The sequence below is a fragment of the Fundulus heteroclitus genome, chromosome 10 (genome assembly GCF_011125445.2).
Source record: "Fundulus heteroclitus isolate FHET01 chromosome 10, MU-UCD_Fhet_4.1, whole genome shotgun sequence".
In the NCBI taxonomy this organism is placed as follows: domain Eukaryota; kingdom Metazoa; phylum Chordata; class Actinopteri; order Cyprinodontiformes; family Fundulidae; genus Fundulus; species Fundulus heteroclitus.
Window position 1 is genome coordinate 25,383,537 of NC_046370.1, and position 19,959 is coordinate 25,403,495.

A 19,959-nucleotide genomic window follows, 5' to 3' on the forward strand; every position below is an offset into this window, starting at 1 on the left:
AATATTTAATGGGGTGTTCTCGTTTTTTCCATAAGACTGTAAATGGCATACACACAAATGCTGTAAGAGAGCCATCTTGCTTTTAAGCCAAAATTCCCCCATTCACATTCATCCTTCCAACCAATGAAAATGTCAACCTAGACAGTGTATAAGAACACCTTATCTCACAATATAGGTTGAATCCTAACAAATCTGGAGTTGAAAGGCGTCCACAAGAACAGTAACTCTTCAAATACACACAGACACACTATATATAGTCATGTATACTCCCTCAAACCCGAGCCTCCACAGCAGCAGGCTAGCACAACCACAGCCTTTTATTTTCCTCTTGTTGCTATAGAAACTGAAAGACTGCCAAAGCTCCTGGACTCTTGTCTTCACTGTGTGTCACACTCTCCTATTTCAAGGTAATGTGAGATTTTGTCCAAGGGTAGCCAGGCTTTCTGCATCAGTCTAATAATGTAAAGAAAAGAGAAATGTGTCATGCATTTCATGACTTCTTAAGAAACTTTCTTCCAACAATCCTAAAGGTTCTTTCAAAGCACTCTCCTCTGCATATGAACTGACAACACATGCTCACTCCCTACTCATTATATATTGATGCTTGGCAGGTTCCTGCAGTTCCAAGTTGACGCACGGGGTACCCGCCCTCCCGTCATTATTTGACCTGCAGGGTGTCCTCGTAGATTATTATAGCTTTATATTAAACATTTAAACAAAACAACTGTGTTAACATGCATTTTAGCGAGAAGTATGCATATAATTTTCATAATCTTCAGTAAAGGAATGTAAACAATCTTTTATTCATTAGTTTAGCAGAATATTTTAATGTGTTCTGTCTCAGAAAAACGGGAGGAAGTGACATTTTCCTACCTATGTCACCATTACCGAGCTGCTCTGAGATTCCCGTCCATAACAAACTTTGCTATACAGCGAACTGAGTCTGGAACTGCTCCCATACAGCCCTCTTTCCTGATACCGACCAATCACAGACGTGGACGGCCTTTATATGTTGAGTGATGTGCAGCTAGTATGCGTTCTTCTGTTTTAAAAGACCAAGGTATGTCCTTAAAATAGCAGCAATTGGCAATCCCGGTTGTGGATTCCCTGGTGGTACCATTTTCTTCGACTTGCCATTGTTTAAATGTAGGCAAATCCTTCAAGTTGTCCTAGCACATTTCTTTTCATTGGCTAAAGCCAGACCCAAGTCTGCTAATCTTTGAAAAGGTGTTCTTGGCCCTTTCCCTTTTACATAAATATACACCAAGTTGGAAATAACACTGTGTATCCTTAAATTTTTGTGACAGGAATCATTCACTGTAGTTTCCATTTGACCGCGGCTCACCATGTTGAATTATATTGTGAAATGTTGACAACAGAAGTCTGATTGGTTTACTTTACGCCTCTTAACCCCGCCCCAGAAAAAGCCCTCTATGGGAGCAGTTCTAGACTAACTTCAGCCATATCGAAGAGAGGCAAAAATTAGTCTGGTTGGCCAGGCTAAATGAATGTAGGCCTCTCCTGTTGTAATCATAATAACAGCAGGTATGTGAGTCTTATTTGTTATGAACTCACTTTGACTGCAGTCTGGCTACAGGGTCTGATTCCAACTGCTAAGAATGCTCCACACAAATCAACTATTTTGCTTTTTGTGGAGAACAAGCTGATCAACAGTCATTTCATGTAGTCATTCACTTAAAGAGTTGAATGCAACCCCCACTCTTACTAGCCCTCCATATGTTACAATCACCTTAATGTTACTGCCTACTTGCACACTATCATTTCTGAATATCTAAATGCACATTGCTGTAATGAAGCCTCAATCATCATTGTTCAATAAGCACCGTACCACCTCATTCTCTTTATGTGTGATTTTCCTGAACTAAAAAAAAAAAAAAGTAAAAAGTTTATTGCATGTTTGTCAGGGGTTTTTTTTTGCCAAAAAGAAATTTTGCCACGGTAACACGCGTTGACAAATAAAATATTTTGATTCTGATTCACATCACACCCTGAACTCGTCACCACCTTCTAATACGGTAATTCACACCAGTGGTTTCCCTGGTTGGAGTCAAAAGTCCACTGTGGGCCCTGAGGGATGATCTCCAGAAATCCAATGAAATTTAAAACAGATTGATAAAATATTTGAACTAAGTGAGCTTACATTTTTAAGAACTGTTGGAAATGCATATTGTCTAGTCAAAAGGTCTGTCATCATTTGTATTTAAATGTAGATCTCTCTGAGCTTTCCTTTAGGGTGAGTTTGGTGTTTGTGCATTTTCCTGTTCTGAGATCATCCTCCTTACTTTTCTGTCTTTTGTCCTCGCTGAGGACTATATATATATATATATATATATATATATATATATATATATATATATATATATATATATAAATTTAAAAAAACATACCGGGACAACCAATTGTGTGGAGTAACAACTTGTGTGACTCTGGAAAACTGGTTAGACAGGCCAGAATGATGTGACGAGGTGAACCTTCATACAAGATTATGGCTGCACTATGTCATGAAAAAGTCAGCCAGGGTTCCAATGACACCACCCACAAAACTTGGGATTAGGGCTGGGCGATAAATGTGATAAATCAATTTAAATCGATTAATTGAAATTTACAATTTTTTAACATTTAATTTTTGGAATATCTGGATTTTATTTTGCCAATGCACTAATTGGGCTTCCATGACGAGAATAGGATGCTTTAAGATGCTTTCTTTTTTTTTTTTTATTTGCCATTATATATATACAAGGTACATACATTGAAATTTCATAGATCACATGGAGGGTTAGCCTGAGCTGCTGCTCGCCACTACTAATGGCCGACCTGACTGGCATGTCTTTTAGTGGTAGGGGAAACCAGACCACCCAGGACACTCGAATCCGCGACCTTCTTGCTGTGAGGCAAGTGTGTTCCACATTTATCGAGGCTTTCTCTTATTTTACACTGAAAGCTGTTACGTTTAGTCTCTGAAGTATCCATCCATCCACCTCATACGGTAGACGGCAGCTGCTGTCTGCCTTTCAGACAGAACACCCGGGGGGGGAGCAGTGGGCAGCTTTCGCAGAGGTGCCCACTGAAAGTAGCTTGTACTCCGGCAACGCCTAAAGCTCTATCCACTGACAAGAGCAGTGGATAGGGAGTCGGCGTGAAATCAAACTGGTAAAAATTATTTCACTGCAGTTTTGCCCTATTAATGTGTTCTCCTCGCTCCTGCCATTGCCGAGGCAAAGAAATCTCATAAAAGCTGTAAATTTTAACTCCGTGAGGCAAACTGGATAAAGTAGAGAGCTTATCTCCCCTCTCAGCTTCTTGCAGGGAGACAGAACAGAGGGACAGAAGCAGGAAGACAGCAGTGCAGAGGAGCTGTGCCTTATTTTATTATTAGTTTAAGCTGATCCAGGTATTTATCCTGATAAATATCCTGATTACTTTATCCTTAAAAATATCCAAGACGATCGTGCATATACAATATCCGAAAATTATTTGTATTTCTCTCCTTTTTTAGTTTTATTTTTGATAATTTATTTTTTTGTCTTTACCATTTCTCACAGCTTTCTTTAAAACGTTAATGTCGCAAACAGGGAGTAGGGAAAAGCGGAGCTGGGCGAGCTCTACTGACCAATCTGTCTGTATGATTTGATTGTATTTGACTTTGTAAAGCGTCTTGAGATGACATGCTGTGAATGGGCGCATAAAATTTAATTGAAATTGAATGAAATAGTATTCATGATGTGAGGTTCACACAAATCCCCGTGGTGTGGTGAATGGGAACGTGAAGTAGCATCAGCTGTTGCGCCATCCTGACTTGGTCCAAGAAATGTAAGCCCGGTCCTAGTTTGGTCAGGGCTGCGTGAGGTAAGGTTGTTATAGGAATGTGCTGTGGATTTACAGAGTGTGGTGAAGCCACAGGAGAGGATCTCAATGACAGAAAACAGCTGGAAAAACCTGACTTGGTGAGTTCCAGAAGCAATACAACATCATGATGGAGGTGATCCAAACTTCCTAAGATCCAGGTATCTCCAAATGGGTAATTGAAGGGGTAGCAGGGTCTTGGTGGAGTTCAAAGGCTTTACTGACAAAAAGCAAAACCAGTGATTTTTAACCGGTAAAAAGGATTATAAGAAATTAAGCCTTTCCCAGAAGCAAACTCTTCTACATACCTTTTGCTGCTGAGGAGCAAAAGACAAGTTTATAATGTGCTGCTCCTCAAACTGTGTCTAAATCTGCTCCTGCAGCCCTTGTAGCTGTATGAGCTGAATGGGACATTCCTGTAGGATAATTACAAAGCTACACCCATATTTGGTCAAGCGCTCCCAGAACACAACAGTAGCCCCTGTCACTACGGTAGAGCACCATATGAAGGCTGTAATACATTTCTCTGAACTTTCAGAAAGAAAGAAAGAAAAGAAATGCTTGAAAACCTTCACAATCTTAAAATATACAAACCACAAAGTCTGATGTGTGAAAACATGTTCTCTCAAGAACTTCAAACTTGGGCCTCTGCCTGAGAACTAACGCAATCTTTTTGTACCTCGCCCAACTCTCCACCCTGCACGCAGCTGAAAAAATAGCCCCAGTGTGCTCTGATGGGCCCAGACTTGGGGCTCCAGGTGGGTTTCATTGGTTTCCTGACATCGAACACCACCAACAGCCAATTTTAGGGCAGGGAAGGAAAAGAGATGGGGGAAGGTTCCAGCCTCTGCCAAGATGTTGAGCTCCCAGCATCTGGTTTGAACTTGACAAATAAGAATTTCATTATCTGCCTTTCCCCTAAAAGCACTGAGTGGATTGTTTTTGCATGGGAGTAGTTCGAGGAAATTCCTTTATGGGAAAATAATCAACAGACAGTCCTTTTCAATACATTATAGGTTCTGATAAGGCTAGTTTGGCAGGTTAAAACCTTTTAACATTAACAACCTCTAAGCAGGTATTAGGTATATTTTATGGATTGAAAGGTTGTATTATAAATGTTTTAATTGGTTTGATGTAATATTCTATTCTTAAATGTCATGTTTTATCAGCTGTAAGCAGAAAATCATCATAATGAACAGTGACAAAAGCTTGTAAGCATAAATTGAATTAATCTGTATGATGCGTTTCAGTTAGTGACTGAGTTAATGAAATAAATGAGTTTCCTAATTTTGCACATATGGAAAAGACCAGTACTGATGCCCAATTTAAGATTTGTATTTCCCCCAAAACAGATAAAAACAACAGCTCAGAGAGGGAAAGTTATGTATTCCATCTTTACATTATCAAACTTTTTATAGCACTTTTTCCTCTTACTTACACATTAAAGATTCTTGCTAAATTAATAGCTGGGTTTCAGTCACGTGATGGTTATGACGCGGCCAGGGGGCGCGATTTCAGATGGAGGGCAGGAAGTCTATGAAGCCAGCGTAAACATGGAGGACACCGTTACCGAGAGCCCGTATTGTATGGAGTTAGAGCCTATATCAAGACAAAGATACAAGGAGTTAATTAATAGATATGTTGGACGTGACCCGTACCTCATGAAGATGTGTGAATTTTCGGTGGACCTTAAAGATTTGCCGACAGTGGAGGCCGTTGATATAACAAACTACCTGGTGCTTCAGACATCGTTCTACACTAAACAGCAAATGAAGGCCTATAAAAGTATGGAGGCATATAACTTCTTTGTCTGCGGGTGGGTCCACAACCTCGGCGCCAAACGTCTCCACGACGATAATATTTTAGTCTTCGCCAGGGTGAGTGTTTATTCTTATATTGTTTTATGTGTTAAAAGATGCTAGCGTTAGCGGTAGCGGCTATAGTGAACGATCATCAACGGTCATGCAACACATCTTAACAACAACGTTAGCCTGACAGTTGTTTATGTTTCAAGGTAAACCACTCTCAGCGTTCAAGCGAAACACCTCTGAAGACGTGGATTATTGCGAAGAAGGATGGAGAAGTCATTGCAGCTCATTGCAATTGCATGGCAGGGTGAGTAAGGCTAGGATGTTTACCACGAGATCTCTCTCTCTCTCACACACACACATGTAGCACTACTACTAGCATACTGACAGTGTACTTCAGAACCAGGGAGAGCTGTAACGTTAAGGGATAAACATGTTTATTCATCATTTAAGGGGCTACTCCATATTAGTATAAGTGGGCTGTATTACACATCATCAAAAATGTGCTGATATAGATTGCACTTTGCTCCTTGTGTAGATCGCAATTTGGGTTTTAAAAAAATGTCATATTGTATTCTATTCACAGATTATCAGAATCATGTTCTCATGTAGGAGCAGTGCTTTTTTCCATTGAAGCTGGGGTAAAAATGCGAGATGCAGCTTCCTGCACAACAGAGCAGTGCAAGTGGCTGATGCCATCACATGTAAAAAAGGTAGGGTGATAATTTACCTGTTGGGCAAAGAGGAGCTAAGACAGCAAAGACCCACATAAACACAGTTTGGCATCTCAATCCTGTGATGATAGCCCTACCTGTTTTCTTCACAGCCATCAGATAAACGGCAGATTTATACTGAATATAGATATGTTATAAAATATAATGATCTTATTTGTATTAACTTATTTTCAGATTCCTGCTGCTCCAGTAGCTCAGATTGACTTCTCCTCAGCAAAATCCAAAAAAAAAAAGCTTGACAGCTCCATTGACGGCAGGACAACTATAAACAAGGTTGGGAAATCACTTCCAGTTCCATGCCCAAGAGTGAAGAGAGGGTCAGAGACATATGCTAGTTTTTTTGCAAAATTAAGCAAAAACTGCCCAAGGAGTGCAGCATTGATGGCTAGGGAGCCTTACCACAAAGATTTCATTCCCGTATCTAGCATGCTTCCTAAAACTCTTCTTGAATACAGAACACCAGACACACTGCAGTTACCCCCCAAAGAGCTTGGAGAGCTATGCCAGGATTTCAAGATAGAAGAGCTCACCCTGTCCCAGGTCCAGGCTGTAGAGAGGTCAACTCGGAGTCAGAGCGCAGGCAGGACTTGGTTTAGACAAAGAGCTGGGCGCATAACTGCCTCTAAGCTTAAACAAGTGCTAAGGACCAACCCCCAGCAACCATCAACGAGTTTGATCAAGGCCATATGCTACCCAGAAGCATATAGGTTCACCACAGCAGCTACAAGGTATTTAGGGTTTGAATTAGGGTAAGGCAGAGGTAAGATCTGGGGTATGAGGCTGTCTACATTAAGAATTGTAACTAAAAAAGTGTTCTATGAAGTGGGAGGAGAGTCCATACCACAACTATAAAGCTGTGGTCCTTACTCTGCCATCTACTGTAGACCTTTTTTACATTAGAACAAATGTTTACTGTTTTCATAGTTCATTTGTGGTATGGACAGCTCTGAAGAGTCAACATACGTTATAGGGTTATAAGGTTAGGGTTATGCAGGAGTAGAACTAAGTATAGGGTTTAGGGTAATGGCATTGAAATCACTGAACTGGCTCTACACATCCAATACTAAGTAATAATTTCTTTTTCATGTTTTGCATGTGTACTGTTTACAGTTATGGATGCAAACATGAGGCACAAGCCAGAGGAGCATATGAGAAGCTGATGGGTCGGGAGCATGCAGGCTTCTCCTGTATGGACAGTGGTCTCTGGCTGAACCCCAAGTGGCCATACATGGGATCCTCTCCTGATGGGATTGTCGCTTGTGACTGTCACGGAACTGGCATCTGCGAAATGAAGGTGATAATACAGTCTATGTTGTAGTAAAGTCCCTAAATCTTTGAGTCTAAAGTCCTGGGGTCCGTTCTTCGTACGTCGCTAACTCAGTTAGCTGGATTTGATTGTTGACGATTTGGCATGATCTTGGATCGTTTGGTTCTTCTAAAGACATCCTGCACTTGTTGTCATAGCAACATGTGTGCAAGCTAAAGCCTGCTCGCTAACAGGCTTATTTCATGTAAACAAGATTAGATCACGGCTGTATAAACGGAGGAGATAGGGAAGTCTGTGCAGCCATGTCGTCCGTTTTTACAACGGCAACCTGTTACAGAAGGTGCAAGAATAATTTGCAGAGTTTTATAAATTAATCGTGTATTCAATTGCGTAATAGACAGGATCCTTTAGCGCAGCGCGACAGTGTAATTGTAGAGAGATTTTTCTTGGTGGCTGTTATAAACAGACAAACACATCATTTAACAGTGGCCTTTAAAGAGGAAAAAGTGGTGTTAGAGCCATACATATAAAATATTTAAGTTATTTGTATGATGGTTAGCTTTTTATTTTTATCATATTCAGTAAGAATAAACTTTATTGTGAAGTTTGAAAGGCTTGCTTCCTGTCGAGCCGTATATTGTATTAGAAAAAACTATGGATGGATTATCTAGACACGGAGCAATACAGTTTTACCGTGTAAACTGTGGATGACTTGGAAAAGGAAAAACTTCATTTTTTATAGAGTTTGCACACGTCCTTTACTTCCCGTGTCTAAGGAATGACACTGAAATTTGGATCTCCTGACGTAACAAGTGCCTTGTTAAATTAAAGTATAATAATTAAAGGCTACCATTTTGTAGAATATTCTTGTATTTCACTTTTACTTGTTCCCATGTTCTAGTGGGTCCCGTGGAGGCTCTGATATAAAAGAACAAAGTAAATATGAGATTATTAAAATGCACAAATTCATACTGTAGAAAGTGATAGAAACATCTACCATGGACAGTATTTACGCATTAATTTGTCTGCTGCTTTTTGCCAGCCCTCTCTCCTGGTTTTAACATATTTTGAGATGTTTTAATTAATGGCTCAAATTCAGCATAACCTTCCCAGCTCGTGTTCTGCTTGAGAGAAAAACTGTGGGCGTTCTTTGTTCATGCTGAACAGCCAATAGCAGCGCTGCTGATCAATGTTTCTACTATCGATACATTTCCCCTTTTAAACAAACGCATGAACACGAAGTTGTCTCAGATAACTCAATCCAGCCACACTAATCGTAAACAACAGGTGTGTTCGAAGAACCCAATTAGCCGGATCATGATTAGCCGGATGAAGTCATCTTGGATGTCTCATTTGATCTTGGATGTTTTAAGCAACTTACGAAGAACGGACCCCTGAACTGAGCAAAAAAGCCGAAAATATATTTTCTAATCTATTGTTCACATGTCCTTCTCACTGTGATTTTAGTGTCCATACTCTTACCAAGATGAAGCCAATCTACGTTTGTGTGCTGGGAGAAAGGGCTTCTGCCTTATCAACGATGGGGATCATGTCATGCTGGACCGGAGTCATGATTACTACTTCCAAGTTCAGGCACAGCTTCACATTGTAGATGCAGAGTACTGTGACTTTGTTGTGTGGAACCGCAATGACATTTTTGTGGAAAGGATTTTGCCTGATTTTGAACTTTGGGATGATGTGATTCCTAAAGTTGAGTATTTTTTTAGAAAAAGTGTACTTCCAGAAATACTGGGACAGCAAATTACAAACGTACATGTGTAATGTGATGAAAGAATGTTTACTGTAAAAATTAAATGCCATTGATAAGATGAATAACACATGGTGGTTTATTTACAAGATTGGGTTTGTCAGCAATTGCCTTTAGACCCATCTTAAAAGACCTAAAACTATCATTACATTTCAAAACATATTTAAATTACATTACATATTTACAGATTGATGTGTGTCAGGGCTCAGGTACTGGACTGACTGATTATCCTTACCCCCCTCCTCCTTACTCCAATGGGACGACAGACTGAGAAAGATTAGACAAGACACAGCAAATAACCCCAATCTTGTCAATCAATGCTAGTGCCTCACCTGGTTTTGTTGCCATGTGCTCTATGGGCATAGCCCTGCTTTGCAGAATCTGATATTTTCTTCTGACTAAACCGATGATTCTCTCAACATGAATACGCAAATTAGCTATTTTTCTAGTTTCTGCCACCTCATACGCTGACAGCTGTTTTCTCCCCTTGGTAAATGCAGGTGTCTGTAGTGAAGCACAGTAAAATCCCACACTGTCGCCAATATTGAACCCACGGTCTGCTAGAACAATATCTCCAGGTAACAGGTTATTTAGGAGGCCACTCTCTATTGTGATCTGTTTATCACTGACTCTCCCTCCCCAGGCACAAGATATGTAAGTGACATAGCCTTGGGGTGCAACACCAATCAGAAATTTTACAGTATGGTGATGCTTATAGTTTGACCATGTTTGTGCTTGGGCTAGTAAATTAGAGGGCTTCTCGATAAAAACTTCAAAACAGTCAATTATCACAGCAACTTTACATCCAAATGCCTGTCTGAATCCCATTGGCATTGTAGCTTGAAGTACATGTCGCTCTGGCCACTCAATTTGAAATTCTAACCTTTCATGAAGTATGTCAATTATTTTATGCCAAACTCTAGAGGCGGTGGGCAGAGATATCTTAAACCTGAAAGCTAAATCTTTCAGTTGGAGATTTAGTCTCAGCCTCAGTAAAACTAAAATTAACTGTTCAAATTTTGACAGCACAGACATAGGACCAGAGGGAATGTAGGGTTCACACAGCTCAAAAATCTGCATTAAAACTAAGAAGTTGGGGAGGCCTGTGTAGAACTTTGTCTTGTCTTCATTTTTTTCAAAGGACTCCTGGTTGAACTGTGTGTCCAGTGCTTTGGTTCGAAGATCTCCCAGCTCTGTTGTGATCTGTCCCAGAACATCCTCCATCTTCTCAATGTCATCCATGGTTAGCTCAGTCTGGCATCCGGCATCTGCATAGGCTGCAATATAGCAGTGGGGAGCATAATTAGTTAATTCATAAAAATGTATTATGTGAATTGCTGTGAAGTTATCTTTTTGACCTTTTTACAAGCATGCAAGTTCTCTGGCCCAATTATACAGGTTGATTTTCTGACAATCCCATTTGTAACATTTAATAATAATGCTGTTTACACATCTTAGTACAATAATTTACCTAGATCATTTAATGTCCCATTGTCCCCACTGCTGCCTTCTGATTGTGGGTTGTCAGCTGGCTGCTTCGGTTCAGAGCAGTCGCCTGTCTGCGTTAGATCGGAGCTCATACCCAGGCTCTCAGCTGTCTTTTGGAGATCCAACATAGCCTCTGCACATTCCGACCGGCTTTGTTGATCTTCTTTGAGCTTCATCCTCTTCTCTCGTTGAAGAGAGGCTTCCGATTTGGGCTTAGTTTTTTGGTAACCGAGGTTTACCGTCGGAGCCCAGTCTACCGACTGAACGTCACCCAAAGCGCTAGGACAGCCTAAACAGTCCCATAGAAATCCATATTAGACTACCGGTAACTTATTAATAATTACTAAGTAAGTGAGCATTTAACGTCAACCTTATGCTATATAAACACAACCACAAAAACAAGTTAGCTAGCTAACATAACGTTATAGCTTACCTCCGACGAAGTGGTCGCTGCAGACACGGGCGTTGGCAGACTCTGCTCCTCCAGACCGCAGACGTAAGTTTAATATCCATTTTTTACGGCGTTGTTCTGTGAGCTTTTTACAGTTCTCACCTTTATGGACAACAATCTTTGGTACTCTGTAAAAGCTCTTTTCCTTTTCTCGGTTCGAACGATTGGAGCAGCCGTAAACCACACAAAACATAGGCATTGTTTCAGACGGCCGATCCTCAGCTAATTCACTTCCTGCCCTCCATCTGATTTTCGCGGTATCGCGCAGCAGCACTGTGACGTCACGTGAAACCAAGCTATTTTGTATAGTTTGTAAAATTTGTAGGTAGAGCTCCTACCAGTCAAATGTTACAACTCTTTTACTTTCATTAGAAGTATATGTGGACATACAAGTTCACAATTACTATCCCTTCAAACAATTTTATGAGAATGTCACGGCTCTCCGTGGTTCTGATGGGTTAATCCACAACATCGGAGTTAACTGGAACCCCTCTTGTGGATGTATTTTAGGGCAACTCATCAAACCCTCTGCTTCTTTGTGTGACATCATGGCTGTACAGAAATCAGCCAAGATATCAGGAAGAGAATGATGGACCTCCACAAGTCTGGTCAGAATTTTCAGAAGCCTGAAGGTTCCAAATTCATCTGCTCAAACCATTATAAGTAAATATGAACAGCATGTGGTTGTCCAGCCATCATGATGTTCAGAAAGGAGAGATTCTATGTTCCCGAGATGAACGGGTTCTGGTGTGAAAAGTTTGAATCAACACCTGAACAAAAGATAAAGACTTTGTGGAGATGCTGTTTAATCAGAATCAGACATACTTTCAGACATACCCCTACCAGCTACTTTTGAAGCTGGTAGGGGAATTTTATTTTCCACAGACACACGTGTCCAGTACCAATAAGGACTGAAAGGCCACTCAGAGAGGAAAAAGTCAGAACAATATAGAAACAGCTAGATAACAGTTTCCAAACGCACACAGGGACAAAGAGCTTCATATTTGGAGACTTGTCCTGTGGTCTGATGAAACTAAAACAGAATGAGCAGCTTTATATTTGGTGCAGCCTGGAGACACCATAATGACTGCCAAGTATGGGGATAGCATCATGTTGGGGAGTGTTTTGGTGAATGGTGCACTTCACAAGAGAAATGACATGAGGAACAAGCGTCACACAGAAATATTGAAACAACATCTCAAGCCATCAGCCAGAAAGTTAAAGCTTCGATCCAAATTATTCTGACATTTAGCAAACAGAAATTGTCTTGGCATTCTTACTTGACCTAAAACACAAACATTTTAGTTTAATTTAATGTTGGGCAAGAAAAAAAAAAAAGTTTGCTTATATTTATACCCTGTAAATATTTGCTTTAAGCTTTACATATTTACGATGTGGTAAAGTATGTTGTGCTCCCTCAACTGTCTGTAGTTCTGATTTAACAGTTCCACAGCCAATAAGAATATTAATGTAGTAGATAGTTCTTATGTTTATTATGTCATTTTCAGAGGTCTAAATCTAACTCTATCAATAGATATGGATGGGCAAAGGTAGCATCTGAATAGCCAGCTGTGCATGTGGGGCTTGGACGGGTACAGCTCACAAAATTTGAATATTTTTTGAAACTCATTTCAGAAAGTCAAACTCATGCAATACAAAGACTGATTACACATTTAATTTCCTGAAACACCGAATTTAATTTCATCAAAATTATAATAAAGCCTGGAAATATTTTCCTCTATGGGCCTGCTTTTTAAAGATTCCAAATAATGAGCTGTAGATTGCCTCTGCAAAAAACAAAATTGTGCATGCAAGACGTGATGGTGTTGGGGGTGATCTACAAAGATTGCATCTGGAATGGATAAGACATGTAAAATCAATTCAGTCTGCTCCATTTAAATGGATCAATTTATTACTACTGGCAGTTTGAGAGTGACTATGCCATAAAAATGAAGTTCTAAGTAATAATGACATATTACTTAAAATAACAAATAATAATAAGGCACGGGCTGGTATTAGATTCTAACAGTATGATAACCTTAGGAAAAAATATCATGCTATTTTGACTACAGCTCCAAATGTGTTATTTTGAAATGTCTGCATTTAAAAATAATAAAGATGAGTAGTTTATTTTTAATCATTATATTAAACATGGAACATAATACATATGTATTTAAAATAAATAACGCTAACTGAATTCTGTCTAAATACAAAAAATGAATAAATGCAGTCATTAATGGAATTTCATAGTCAACTTTAATAGTCAGTGGAAGCTGTTTTTTAAATCAGAGGCATCAAGCTGAAATTTCACTCTCCTGCAGGGTCTCACTCCCATTTTTGCGGATTCATACTTATGATTTCTGACACCTAACGCAACTAAGCTATATCGATAAAGAAACCTACAACAATAAATTTTACAACTAATAGGACAACTGTGTTCCCACTGCTTTAATCACTAAGACAACAGTTATCTTTTTATTGAAGTAATGTATCCACGGTTACCCCCCTGTATTATAAGCCTGGATGGCAGAAAGGCTTTACCACCACCAATTCCTCACAACAGCAGCTTGGCCCAAAATATTCCAAACCAAGGTAGGCCCAAAATAACTTAATAAGACACAACTGTGCTTTATACGGAGCCCGTAAAGTAGGGATAGTCAACTCCAGTCCTTGAGGGCCCATGTCCTGCAACCTTTAAATGCGTCTCTGCTTCAGCACACCGGAATCAAATAATCAGCTCAGTAGCAGGACTCTGGAGAAATTGATTCCATAGTAAGGATGTAATTCAGCCATTTGTTTCAAGAGTGTTGGACCAGGGATACATCTAAAGGTTCCAGGACACCGGCCCTCGAGGAACGGAGTTGACTGTCCCTGCTGCAAATTACTTTGCACCTGATCTGAAGATCAGCTTTGCACACGCGAATTAGTTTGCATGTATTTTAATACACGTCAACCTTTTGAAGATCAGGCCCTATATTTATAATGAAGCTTTAAAATATATGAGTTTAACTTTCAGAAATAAAGGAAAGAGATTATTAAACTTCTTTGTCTGGAGATGTACAACATGACCAAAAAGAACACAAATGTTTAAGAAAAAACATCCTGAATTAGAAAGTATTGGTATGAGCAGAATTCAGATATCTTCATCAGAAGCCATAAAACATTGCATCGTAGCATCTCTACCTAAAAGCTTTTTCTTCCTCTGCGCTGCTGGACATGAGAAACCTCTGAAAAGGTTTAAGATGCAAGTAACGTTTGTTTTAAAACAACTAGACTGGTTGTTCCCTCACCATTTCATTTTGTCAAAATCTTTATCATTGCTGGTTTTAAAGTCTAAGCCCATAGCAACTCTTCTCTTCATGACATACTGAAGAGTTTGGCCCTTCAGCATTACAATGTCTATCCCAGTCATTTAACAGGGCGTTATAATGTCAAGTGCAGATCATCAAATTAAGTAAAACAAGCATACCAGTACCATTATTTTATCACCAATGTGGAGTATGTTTTTATAGTTACAAACAAAGTGTCGAAGTTTGAAGTTAAACAAACAATAATATATAACAAGACCAAATCACTGCAGGGAATTGTCTGGAGAAGAGATTTTCTTTAGCTATTAGAAGAGAACGCGCTACCCTGCATAAGATTACATTCACTCCCTTTGTTAATGTGTTTTTTTATTTTATTTTACAACAACATCTTTCATGATAAAAATAAATTCTTTGCATGCATATTGCAACCGTGCTTCCGAATCGGGGCACTACTAGGCCTTTCTCAAGCTACACCAAGTTATACGTTCATATCTTTTTTTATTTTCTTTTGTTATTTGAACTTAGATTCAACAATTATAAATTATTTTCTTCTTTTTGTTATTGCACAACAAAGACTGGACAATAGCACAGCGGACCTGGACCCCAGGAAATAAGTTCAACAACATCGAAGAATCGTGTTGCACTCCCAAGGTCTTATTGCTCCAAAGAGGCCTACCACCTGAAAGACCAATCGTGCCTTAGCTGTAGCCTGTTGGAAGGTTTGCTCCCCTCACAAGGACCTGATACACCTGAACATCTAGAAAACATTCTCCACTGAGTAAAAGTATAACTACAGTACTTAAATGTACAAAACGCTGAGAAAGGCTGATATCTCCAGTTAGTAATAGTAGTTAACCGGATTACTAGTCGTAACAACAAGCAAATCATATCTGTGACTAGCAGCTATAGTTGGTAATTCTGTTCAGAAACACTTTTTATAATACTGGGTAAAATGGTCCTTCCATCCTGAAAGTAGTAAGTACATTATGTATTTTCAAAAAGGAGTTAAAAAAAATTCTGTAGGAGCTGCAGGCCTGCCAATCCATGCCCCTCGATCCGAAGGGCATGGATTTGACAGAGTTTTGTTCCTGCTTTCATCCCCCTCTGTCCCTCAAGTTTGAAGGGTACGCCTTATCTATTGGTGGTATCACATGACAATCATTCTGACAAGCTCACGTAATCCCAGTGTTGGTGCTCTTTCCTTCTGAGTTTCCGCTTGCTGGCTGCGCATGTGCACTACTAGTGTTCATGTATCCGGTTAGGTTAGCGGATAGCCATTCATTGTAGCTCTGCTGCTCTCACCATAGACTTTAAACGTGGCTGAGAGTCGCATGAAGTGAACAGCGTTCATGTTTATGAGAAGAGGAAGGCCTCAGTAGAAAATAATTACATTTTGGACATTCTGGTTTATTAAAAGACTGTTACAGGTCAGTTACTTTAAGCACAAAAAAAAAAAAATTTATAACAAAAACATTCATATTATTTACTTTTGTGACTTCTGGGTGACTATCTTTCTAATGTTTAAATGTAAATATTCTACAAAATGATGCTATAAGTTTTGTTTCTGCAATGAAATCTCATCTAGATACGTACTTGATGATGCAAACCTGAATGACAAAAAAAAGAGAGGTTACTCACGATGTGAGTAAGAAACGCCCAAGTCCCTTTTTGAATAACTGCGCATGCACAAGACTGTCTGACCTGCACTTCCACCCTTCAGGGGGATCGCATGAAAAAAATCTTCAAAATCCACTTTGGTCTTATTTCTTTCTACTGAGGCCTTTGTCTTCTTCTCATAAATGTGTACACGCTTTGCTTCCTGTGACTCTCAGCCATGTTCAAAGTATATGGTGAGAGCGGCAGAGAAACAATGAACGGCTAACACCAAAGCTAACCACTAAGCTAACCGGATACATAAACACTAAAAGTGCACAAACCTCCACAATATGTCACAATATACAAACCACAAAGTCTTTTGTGGAAAATTAAGAAGGAACAAGCACGCACAGTGGTGTTACGTGACCCATGATTGGCTTGTGGAACAACCAATAGATAAGGTGACAGCCCCTGCACTTGGGGGACAGAGGGGGTTAAGAGCAGGACCAAAACTCTGAGAATTGTGTTATTTTCTTGTTATTTTTGATTGCGTGTATAATTAGTGATCGACTGATAACCAACCCTGGTTAGGCTCCTTGTAACGTCATTTGATTGTTTTCTACCATTTTTCCCTTAGAGTGATTTTCAACGAGGAGCAGGAAATCAGATCACGATGAAAATAGAAGGTCAGTGGATAACTAGTTTGAAATCCAACACTGGTACGTGAATGCACCCATCAAGCTTGCCACATTAAACTAGGCATGGCGGACAAGCAGCACCACACTGGCAGAGCGGTTCTGATCTAACACGTAACACCTTCTCTCCTCAACTACCAAACAAAGCTGAAGGGAGTGAGTCACCGTCAGCCTGATGGCTGTGAATCACACTCACAGCGTTAGCATTAACCATAAACAACAGGTTACTGGGTCATCGGACCAGCAGGCAAAGGGCCTAAAATGTTCTACATCCCACCCTCGGTTCACTAACAATCTTACAGTTTAAACAAAGTGGTCACAATTGCACTGTGTTGTAAATTCAACAGATTTATTTGGGTCACAACGTGGCGTAACAACAACAGGTTAGCCAACCTAGCACTGGGTTTCCCTGTAGGTTAAACTAACTTCAAACTGAACTCCCGGAGTTTCCGGCCGTTTTGTACTTACACGACGCTTCTGGAAATGATCCAGGACACCATGACCCCTGCCTTTGTTGAGAGAAGATGTGTCAGAGATGGAAGACAGACCCGGTTCTATTGTCAGAACTTGTTCCGCCAAAACCTTGACGATCAGATCCAGCAGAACTTAGTCATGTCAAAGAACATGAGCCTAGTAACACGTTGAAACCCCAAATGATCTCAGTGTTCGCTCCCTGTAGTCATTCGTGGTGATTAAACACACATCCACGACGAGCTCGGTGCCTGTCTGTAACTCTTCTTCCTTCGCCTGCACTTCTCTGCCCAGTTCTTCCTCACGCCAGAGCAGTACAGATGGATCGCAAAGATTTTGACGTAGACAGGAAGAGAACAAGTTTCCGTGCATATAATTGGCCAGTGTGACCTGTTTACAATGAATACACATCGCCATTGGCTGATCACTCTTTGTCCACCGTGTGATTGAAGCGGAAGAATTTAAAGTTTTGTTTAACGTCCTCTGATTGGTCTGATTTTCTTTGTCCGGGTTTAAGCGTTTTCAGCTTTAATGCTACTATAAGGGAATTCCACAAGGAAATGTTATTAGTCCAGTATTGTTTAATATAATGATTAATGATATTTTTATGAAATTAGATAGAAGGATTGGATCAGCTTTATATGCTGATGACAGGGCCATTTGGACAAGAGGAGGAGATTCCATACTAGTAAGAAATAGAATCAAGGAGGCAATAGGAGAATGGTCATATAAATGGGGCTTTAAGCTCTCATCAAGTAAATTTTGTCATATGATATGTACAAAAAAGAAAAAGATAGATTAACAGAGTTTGGAACTATACGGTCACAAAATGGAGACGGTAGGTCATTTTAAATATTTCGGTATATGGCTAGATCAAAAAGGAACATGGAGAACACATATAGAAAAAGTAGAGACGAAATGTAAGAAAACAATAGACTATGGGTGTTATGTATATGGAGCAGCAGCTAAAACAAATTTTATGAAAATAGAACGAGTAATTAATAAAGCAATGAGAATTTGTACTGGTGCAATAAGATCAACACCAACTAAAGCAATCCAGGTAGAGTTAGGAGAAGTGCCTTTAGATTTTAAACAGATCAGCTCATGGTTACACACTGGTGTCGTTTACATGGATGTGGAAATGGAAATATAGCAAAAAGTGTTATAAAGGAGTGTTGGTAATATCATTCTTTTAAAGGTAAAGGTTTTGGATGGATAATAAAAGATAAATCAGAAGAATATAAAATAGGAAATATATGGTTTAATGTACCTAGACCTATTAGTAATATCCCTATTTGGTCATTTCCAAATGTCAAGATAGATTTTAATATAATGGAATTGAAAAAAGAGTGGGTAGAAAGTAGGAAAGGTCAAATGGCAAATCATTATATAAGAACCAAATATTATAGCTATTTAGATATATATACAGATGGATCTAAAGATGATAAAAAAAAGTAGGTATAGGAATATACATTCCAATGATGAAGGTAAGCATTGGGAGGAGATTACCTGATCAGATGTCAGTATACACAGCAGAAATGATGGCAATAATTATAGGACTACAATGGGTAGAGGAAGTAAAACCGGATAGAGTAGTTTGTTGTGTCAATTCTTTGGCAGCCTTTACAGTATCCAAAATATGAAATTAGAGAAGATTTATTATAAGAAATTCATCAAAGTTTATTCAGAATACAAAAACCTTACATAAATGTAAAGTTTTGTTGGGTTACAGAATAAATGGAAATGAAAGAGCAGACCAAATAGCTAAAAAATCAATTAGAACAAATAATATTATAAACATACCGTATGGGAAAGGAGAAGCTAAGAAAATAATTAAAAAAGAAATTAAGAAAAAATTACAGGATAGATGGAACATTGATAAAATTGGAAGAAATTATTATAGTGTACAGAAATATATTAATGCCAAGGGTGTGATTAGAAAGAATCAAAGAGAGGAGACTATTTTGACAAGACTAAGATTTGATCATACTGGGTTAAATAAAACATTATTTTTATTAAAGAAAAGTGAAACAGATGAATGTATAGAATGTAAAGTAAGATGAAAAGAAGCTAATAATATAACATATTTTATTATATTCTAGGAAATATGATGAACAAAGGATTAAAAGAAGACAAGAGAAATAGGAAGGGATTGGAATTTGAAAGGATTGATAGGAACAACAGGAGAGGGGATAAAGGAAATACAGAAAGCTGTTATTAAATATATTAAGAATATAGGATTATACTATAAGATTTAAAAGGTACACACGTATATATATATATACACACACATATATATATGTGTGTGTGTATATATATATATAGATAGATAGACAGACAGACAGACAGACAGACAGACAGATAGATAGAAAGTAATCATCACATTGATATGGCCCATGCTACATACTCCGGTACAGTAGGTGGCGGTATGCACCTAAAAGTTAAGGTTGCAATCTGCCATTAAACAACAAGAAGAAGAAAAAAGATGCTACTATAAGGACATAAAACT

At 39.0% G+C, this 19,959-nt stretch overlaps 3 protein-coding genes across 7 annotated transcripts in view; 1 reads left to right on the forward strand and 2 right to left on the reverse strand.

The window, feature by feature from the left end:
* reep3b (receptor accessory protein 3b) overlaps positions 1-17,777 on the reverse strand; it is a 75,115-nt gene extending 57,338 nt beyond the window's left edge. For both annotated transcript variants that reach the window (XM_012876275.3, XM_012876273.3), the window contains exon 1: positions 17,448-17,777. In XM_012876275.3, the coding sequence (XP_012731729.1) occupies positions 17,448-17,479 (32 nt within the window). In that variant the 5' untranslated portion in view covers positions 17,480-17,777. The remainder of the gene's footprint in view (positions 1-17,447) is intronic.
* On the forward strand, positions 5,485-9,502 carry LOC118564393. Of its 4 annotated transcripts, XR_004931833.1 has the most exons (5): positions 5,498-5,979; positions 6,259-6,385; positions 6,581-6,679; positions 7,517-7,700; positions 9,141-9,494. XR_004931833.1 is itself a non-coding variant. In XM_036142381.1 (4 exons), the coding sequence occupies exons 1-4, from the start codon at positions 5,526-5,528 to the stop codon at positions 9,453-9,455; spliced, it is 816 nt and encodes a 271-aa protein (XP_035998274.1). In that variant the 5' UTR covers positions 5,494-5,525; the 3' UTR covers positions 9,456-9,502. The 4 variants fall into 4 exon arrangements, 2 of the variants coding, with proteins under 2 accessions (XP_035998275.1, XP_035998274.1); XM_036142381.1 differs by lacking the exons at positions 6,259-6,385; positions 6,581-6,679 and having other exon boundaries at positions 5,494-5,741; positions 5,879-5,979; positions 9,141-9,502; XR_004931834.1 differs by lacking the exon at positions 6,581-6,679 and having other exon boundaries at positions 5,497-5,979; positions 9,141-9,496.
* Positions 9,668-11,660, reverse strand: LOC118564392. The gene is made up of 3 exons (XM_036142380.1): positions 11,363-11,660; positions 10,913-11,218; positions 9,668-10,718 (listed from the first exon to the last, which is right to left on the reverse strand). Exons 1-3 carry the CDS (start codon positions 11,577-11,579, stop codon positions 9,688-9,690), a joined length of 1,554 nt encoding a protein of 517 aa, XP_035998273.1. The 5' UTR covers positions 11,580-11,660; the 3' UTR covers positions 9,668-9,687.
* Positions 17,778-19,959: the final 2,182 nt, after the last annotated feature.